We start from the raw sequence: 7,804 nt of genomic DNA, 5'->3' as shown, positions 1-7,804 counted from the left end.
CCGAAAGAACCCAGAGAGTCTTTTGTTCAGCGTATGAGATCTGGTTTGGTAAGCACACCACGTCCTAAATGCTCATCACTGTGCTGTGGCTGCTTTGTGAGGAGGGGCTACCTGTTTCCAAGGGCTAGAGTTGGTGCGGGGTCCACCCAGGAGGCTTGCAGGGGTTCTACGTGGAGAAGGTCATATGGGCATTCTTAACCACCCCCCCTCCCCAACCGAAGATGGAAGTGAAGCAGAGCAATTTGAAGCCCCCAGGCACAGGCTCGAAATGGCAGGTGTCTCACCCTTATAACCAGACTGACTGGTGTGGTCAGATATTACCTCTCTCTGATAAAATGCTCTTTGCTTTTCTCAACACTTAATGTGACCTTTACAAATATGACGAAAGGACAAATATCATGCTCTTGGTGTTTTTCCAAGTGTCAAGCCTATAAGTCTATCCTGGGTGAGTTTGTTCCAAGAAACTACATTTTGGTGCCGAGCACAGTTCTTAACTAGGTCACGAGGGGTTAAGTGGTGCGTGACTGTTACTATAGTGCTAGAGGATTTCACAGGGGCACACAAGTTTTGTTATGGCGTGTTTTGGATTTTTTTTTTAAATTTGCTTTGATGGCACTCGGAGTTTAGCCCAAGGCTTCATGCATGCAGGGCAACCCATCTAACACTGAGGTATGCTTTTTTCCACTTAATTTTTTTTTTAAAGATTATTTCTCGACTGTCCAGACTAGCCTTGAATTCTCATTGTAGCACAGTGGCTGGGATTGTAGTATAACATGCTGTGCATTTGGGGTGGGAGTATAAGGTCCAAATTACAGTCTAAGTTGACGTCTAACCTTCTGTTTTCCTGCCTCTGCCCTGTGAGTGCGGGGATAACAAGCATGCACCACCATGCCCAGCAGGAAGACAAGGTCTTGCTGATGTGTTATCACCCACCATCAGGCGCTCATTGCTTTTGGACTGTCTCTTAGCTAATACGCTGAGTCCCACTGTGTAGAGGTCTGGGAGTGGTGGAAGCAGGAGAGAAAAAGATAGAGCTCTCGTCCTTAGGGAGCCCACACTTGATAGAATAAAGTAAAGGCTTGGAACTAATAAGCACCGAAGTATACTAAGTTCTAACAGGTTCAGTATTTAGACCTGCAATGAAAACTGATCTGAGAAGACAGGCAGTGATGTAGTGTGTGTGTGTGCACAAGCGCACGTGCGTGTGTGCTGAAAAGTACAGGAAGTTGGCAAACGAGGACTAGAACAATTCTACGGAGGGAAGCTGTGAAGGCCAAGGCTAAGGCAAATGGAGCCGTGTGATGTGCCCTTGAGAACAAAGGCTAGAGTTGTTCCATCCCAGTGGAAGTGAAAACTCCCAAAACATCAGCGCACCTTCAAATTTTACCTCTGGAAAAATCGTGGGGATTCATATCTTTAAAGACAAAAGGATACCTTCCTTCCTTCTCGGTCTCACTTTGCAGGCCTGGAGCTCTGGGCAGCCTTCCTACATCAGCCTCCCAGGAGCTCCTAATAATTATTTTAAAAATAGTTTTATTTTTGGAATTATTTCTCAACACCACAGATGAGAACATTTTAATAAAATACAATGAAATTATAGCGGACTTTACCAGAAATAAGTTGTGCTGATAACACAATTTTCCATTTTTCTACTATAGGAAAAACCAATAGCAAATGCACAATGAACTAACTTTAAAAGAAACTGCATTTATAAAAGGATGATTTTTTTTCCTTTGAATTAGAACCCGAAAAAAATGAAAGGCTTTTCTCAAAGTACATGTGAAATGCACATACATCTTGTGATCAGGTCTGTGGTTTCTGGGGAGCACAGTGAGTCAGAAAACCTTGGCTTTCTGTTCCCCAGCGACAGCCAGCACTACCACACCGCATTTACAGGTTTCCTCTGAGCTACTGAGGCAGCCATGGCCTTGCCTTCCACGGCTCCGTCTGTGTGTTATGGGGTAGATGTGCATTTTGTTTTCCATCTTCCCACAGTTCCAGCTTGTTTCTGTAACATGCAGGGATTTGAATCATGAAAGACCAGTTTTTATGTTCTCTTTATAGTTTCTAGTATTTCGTTGCTCATTAATACTTTTCTGAATAAGATCACACTATCTCAACCCAATTTTAAGCCTAGTCCGTACAATGGAGCTGGGTAGGAAAAGCTCAAAGGGTGTGGCGTTTACTGTAAGCTGACAGAATCTAGACTCATCAGGGAGATGGCCTCTGCTCATGTCTGTGGGGGCATCTAGACTGAGGAGGGAAGACCAATTCACCATTTCCTAGGCAGGCGAGCCTGGACGTCACAGGAGCGGAGGAAGCAAACTGAGTACTGGCAATATGTGTATTCATGGCTGTTCCGTATTACAGATGTGATAAAAACAACTTCCTCAAGTTCCCGCTACTGTGACTTCCCTACTGTGAGGGACTATAACAAGGAACTATTAGCCAAAGGGAGCCCTAGATCACTGTCTCCCCTACACTGCTTTGTCAAGAGTATTTTATCACATCAATCTGAAAGAAACTGGGGCACAGAGGGACGGAATTGCTACTGAAGTCAACGCCTACCTTCTGACATAGGAGGTGGAAAGCAAATCAAACTTATGTATAAGTTTAAACTGAGAATTTCAAGATGTTGTAAGTTTTATAGATGCCAAGCACCATGGCTTTACTGATAGATCCAGTACCAAGTCCTAAAACAATTCTGTATGTAGTGCTGTGTGCCCCAGATCACAACCCTCTTAGGGAGCCCAAGTTGGTCTTGCATTTGAATATTTAAGTATACACATTACATAAGTCAAATCCCATGACAGTGCAATCCTGCTACAATGTTATTTTCGAAGCCTACTTATTTCCAGCAATGTTGTATACAAGCTAGCACATACAATGAAATGGTAACGCCTTGTTCTGTTAGAGCTAGATCATTATGAGTAAACTTATTTTCATGCTGTGCTAAACATTACAAGATAATATAAAATCCGAGTAGAAAAGTGGAATCGAAGAAATGTGGTTTTTCCTTGAATCAACCTTGGGTAGTAACCACTACATGTTAAGTAGATGAGTGTTGAATTTTCTTGCTTTTTATACATTTTCCTTGCTATTACATCCAGTTTACAGACCTTATATGTACTTCTCTTTAATTTAATAATGTGTTGATCAGTCTTATAACTTGACATACAAACTAGAGTTATCTACAAGGAGAGGACCTCAGTTGAGAAAATGCCTGCGAGGGTCCAGTCCATTATGGTTGATGCCATCCCTGGCCTGCGGGTCCTGGGATCTCTAAGAAAGCAGACTGAGCAAGCCATGAGGTGCAAGCCAGTACTTGCAGCAACCCCATGCCTGCATCAGCCTTTAGGCTCCTGACCTGCTTAAGTTCCTGCCCTGACTTCCTTCAATGAACAGCAATTCGGTAATGTAAGCCAAATAAACCCTTTACTCCCCCAACTTGCTTTCTGGCCATGATATTTCCTAACAGCAACAGTAGTAACCCTAACCCAGTCACTTGATTAGTCTTTAATTAAGTAGGCATTCTCCTTCCTTTCTTTCTTAGGAAGTTTTTTGAGACAAGGTTTCTCTGTGTAACCCTGGCTGTTCTAGAACTCATCCTGTAGACCAGGCTGACCTAGAGCTCAGAGAATTGCCTGTCTCTGACTCCTGAGTACTGGGATTAAAGGGATGTGTCACCACCAATCTGGCTAAATACAGGCATTCATTAAAATAATTTTCTAAGAACTATGAAAAGTACTCAAATAACAACTCTGCAAAATGATTTTCTTTTACAACAAAAGCATCAAATATCCAGGGAACTTTATTTTTAAACCATAAATCAAACAGACATAGCTTTCATTGACCCAAACATGCATAATCCAACCTGAATATAAAATGCACTCGATAGGTAAATTACATGATACAAAGGGAATGTAATTTTACAAATGTGAAATGATTGCTGTAGCAATTTAACAAATCAATTAAAATGTATGTTTAAAAACAAAAATACCTTAAAGCCAATTATCTATAGTAAACCGAGGGAAATTCTGGTACGGAATGATTTGCTTCAAAGGAAATAAGGCACCTGCTATAAATTTAGAGAATTATCTTTCACTTTTAAAGTTATAATAAAATAGAATTAGTTAACCAAGACTTGCTTCAGAGGGAATCACGTGTAGGGATTCACTTATGGGTGAAGAGGCAGGTAAGCATCAGTGACCCCGCAGTCCCACAGCCAGCTTTCTTTTCTGTCCACAAACATTTAAGGTCCTGTCCATCCCTCACCACTGCTTTCCTTCACTCTCCTCCACATCCGAGGGGAAACAAAGCCCCCTGAGGCTTATACTGCTTACAGAACAGGTAGCAAAGTTCCCTTCTGTTCCTTTGAAAACAGTTTATTTCAAGAAATTGCCTCAGGAGCGAGGCAATTGACAAAGCAAACATAGGCAGGCTTCTTCCAATTCATAAACACAGAAATTGCTTGGGTTCTGCACCAAGTTCTGGCTAAGTCCATAAATAGTCAGGACTTGCAGTTTTTGACAGCGCCAGGAAACCACAACCCTGCCTCATCACTCTCACCCTATCAGTAAAAAGAAGATTTGATCAATCACAACCTATCAAGTCAGACAAAGGAAGACGAGACTGATCCTTATCAGTAAGTTCATTTCATTTCAAATGCTACTTTAGAGTGACAGACCTCGTACCCTACGGACATGTCAATCATAACATTTAGCTGATGTGCCTTTTTGGTATTAAAAGTGAAATCAACATGCTAAGATATCTTATGGCACACTGGACTCAACATGTCCTGAGGAGGCATTCACTTCCTACAGTCTTTCCCCCTGAAGTTTTGTCTAGCACAGAAAACCCCTTGTTAATTCATTCTGGTGAAATCAGTATGACACAGGCAAACCTTCCCTAATTTCATTCCACATGATAGCTTTTAGTGAAATTGCAATCACTGATTACGTTACAAAATGCTCCACCAAGTTCCAAACGCGATCGATCGTAGGTGACTATACTTACTCATGCAAAATTCAAGGCTGCGTAACAGAAACATTGCCGGTAACACAGATGCAGCCGTAAGAACCTCTACTTATAGGATGCCCTTGAAGCTTTTCAAACATTTCAGGTGGCAATGACTGTGTAAAACTAGGCTGTGTAGCTGTCCACGTTTAAGCACCTTGTTATAGGATAGTTACATGATGACCCTATAATGGAGTGTGCTTTCCATTCAAGAGAGTAATAAAGTGCCTAGCTATAGAAAACCTTAAGATTCCAAAATTTAAGTTAAGCTAATTGCATTTACACATTAGGGTTAACAAAATCTATACCCTGGCTGCACAGATTTAATCTAATTAGCCGTAAGTTTTAACAACCACATAAAACTCATTCTGTACTGAATAAGTACAGTCTACTACTGGAGCTTAATAATCAAATTTTATTGCTTTATTCGTGTGGTGCTTTTGCAAGGCACTGTGGTATGGACTAGAAAACCTGGAATGACTCTTGAAGAAACCTTGGAATGCCACATGAAGAATGATATGAAAACGTCATTCTGAGGCAGGATGATTTACTGAATTGTTTGTAACCAGGGCAGCGAACATCAGGAATGAGTTCAAGCTAAAATTCACAGGAGAATGGCAACGTCTTAAGGTCAGTCACTTCACATGCCCATCCTGATACTCTGAATAATCTGGAAAATTGCTGGAAAGAGAAAGAGAGAATATTAAAAGAAGCCGACGAAAACAGGCCTGTCAACTGAAAATTAACCTACCAGAGCAGCTGCAGACTCCAGAAAAATCATTACAAATGCTAACCTAATTTTACTATAATAGGAGGGGAAGGCAGGTGTATCACAGGTAAACAATTAATGCCTTTACACTATTACTACCATCTTGTGCCGGGGATAGTACCCAGAGCCCCATGCACGCTAGGTAAGTACTCTGCCACTGAGCTACATCTCCAACTCAAATTATTTCTTCAACTGAAGGTTCCTTCAATTTTACCTGTAAGGTGTCCAAGAGAGCTTCCAGACACGAAATTGTTTTACAAGTAAATCAAAAGTACCAAAACAAAAAACGTTTTTCTAGCACAGACTTATTTCAGTTTATCTCTTACGCATCCTTGCGGGCCTGGTTCTAACATATGCACACTTCTTATTCTCACAAAGCTGAAGCTCAGTAATCTTTGGGTTATATAAGCCGGTTGGCTCTTGGCCATCTATCAAGAAAGCTTCCAGTTGTTAAGTTTAGGAAAATGGCAAAGTGAAATGGAAACCCCAGTAACTGTAGAATGTGGGAAAACAAAAGCATCTGTCTCAATACTAACAGCTTCCGTATTGAAGCAACGCGGGGCAGAAAGACATTCTGCAGCGCATCTGCAGAGGCAAGGGTCTACCACCCTAAAATTTTGCAGGCTGCCTTGGTAGCTAAGTTTTCTCAACATGCCTTTAATAAACCTCAAAACATTGGTCTCCCACATTAAATTGCCAAAGAGGTATGTTTCCTCCACAGACAATCAATTTTTTGGACTATCTTACTTTATTTAGTTAGTTTTTGACATACAGACCTCAGAAGCTGGCACAGTTCAATCTAGTATCCAGATGTTAGCGATGGTCTTAAGATTTTTGCAATACCATTGATAAAGGGGTGACAAATCATTCTTACTCCAAGAATTATTTGGTCTGTAATTTCTTTCAACTGATCATTAAGAAGATCTCATCCCTCTCTGTCTTTTTAAAATCTTTCCTGAGCACAAATCAAGGTGGGAGAAATTTCTGGGGCACCACCGTTTATGGTACAAGTAACTTGGTTCACAAGAAACAATTGCGTGAAACTCTCAGCAGGTGGGTAGAGAACAACGCGTGCAGGACTCGCCCACTGATCGTTCACCACGTCATTCCAAACCAAGAAAGCCCCCCCGCCGCCCAAACACTTACCAGAGCCACAAACAACAAAAATGAAGAGGGCCAATAACCAGGGTCCTACCGACGCTTTCTCTTCGGGGGCATTTCTCTGCAAAAAGGAAAATCCAGTTTCAAATGCAGAGAAACCACTCGGCTCCCGGGTTCCCGCGGCCTGCACCCCCAGGGCCAGGTGGCCGACGGGGCACCTCACAGATCTCTCCTCCCGCCCCAGATTCCACCGCAGCTAGAGTCCAGAGTCAGGCGGGTCTGAAAGAGAACTCGCCGCGGCCCCTGCGCGGGCCTCGGCCCCCGGTCCCGGCGTCGGCATGGAGAGGGGTGCCCGCTCTTCCTTACCGAGGTCTTGGCGACGTTGCCGCGCTGAGTGATATTCTTGCTGTGCTTCTCGTTGGCCATCCGGATCCTCTGCTTGGCGACCATCTTCGCGGCGCCACCTGCCCCAGGAACCCCTCGGACTCGCTCGTTCGCTGCTCCTGGGCCGCCGGGAGGCTCGGTTCGCGGCGCTTTACGCCACCTACAGTCACCGGGCCTGGGATGCCCGAGCGTTGGGAGCACCGGAGCGCCGGGCAGCCGCCAACCACAGCGGTCCGAGCAGCCGAGGGTGTGTGGGTGTGTGGGGGGCGCGCCGGGGGCGAGCGGGGCGCAGGGACGAGAAGCAAGAGTCCCACAACCGGAGAGCGCAGCCGGCAGCCTCGAACTACTCCGGCCGGGTTCGGCTGCCAACGTCAGCACTGGGCAGACCCCGCCCCGCGGAAGTGCCGACTCCGCCCGCTCCGGAGAGGGAGGGCGAGGGCCGGCCGCGGCCTCAGGCCGGCCCTTCCACGCTCCGGAAAGCGCGGCCCCCCGAGCTGCGCGTGCGCGCTCCGAGGCCGGAAGTGGCTTGGCCCC

The 7,804-nt window shown here is 44.5% G+C and overlaps 1 protein-coding gene across 1 annotated transcript; it reads right to left on the bottom strand.

Annotated features, from left to right (window-relative positions):
• Positions 1-3,793: 3,793 nt before the first annotated feature.
• Positions 3,794-7,726, bottom strand: Serp1 (stress associated endoplasmic reticulum protein 1). Its single transcript, XM_057756916.1, has 3 exons — positions 7,253-7,726; positions 6,932-7,007; positions 3,794-5,697 (listed from the first exon to the last, which is right to left on the bottom strand). Exons 1-3 carry the CDS (start codon positions 7,334-7,336, stop codon positions 5,657-5,659), a joined length of 201 nt encoding a protein of 66 aa, XP_057612899.1. The 5' UTR covers positions 7,337-7,726; the 3' UTR covers positions 3,794-5,656.
• Between the last annotated feature and the right edge of the window lie 78 nt (positions 7,727-7,804).

The sequence above is a fragment of the Chionomys nivalis genome, chromosome 24 (assembly GCF_950005125.1).
Source record: "Chionomys nivalis chromosome 24, mChiNiv1.1, whole genome shotgun sequence".
Lineage (NCBI taxonomy): Eukaryota > Metazoa > Chordata > Mammalia > Rodentia > Cricetidae > Chionomys > Chionomys nivalis.
This window is presented reverse-complemented; position numbering and strand designations above follow the sequence as displayed.

Excerpts from the sequence above, each read along its gene's own strand:
- Serp1 (XM_057756916.1), bottom strand. The coding sequence starts at position 7,336 with ATGGTCGCCAAGCAGAGGATCCGGATGGCCAACGAGAAGCACAGCAAG. Across the intron at positions 7,008-7,252 it reads GCAACGTCGCCAAGACCTCG|AGAAATGCCCCCGAAGAGAA; the intron begins GTAAGGAAGAGC and ends TCCTTTTTGCAG. Across the intron at positions 5,698-6,931 it reads TTTTGTTGTTTGTGGCTCTG|CAATTTTCCAGATTATTCAG; the intron begins GTAAGTGTTTGG and ends TTCTCTTTCCAG.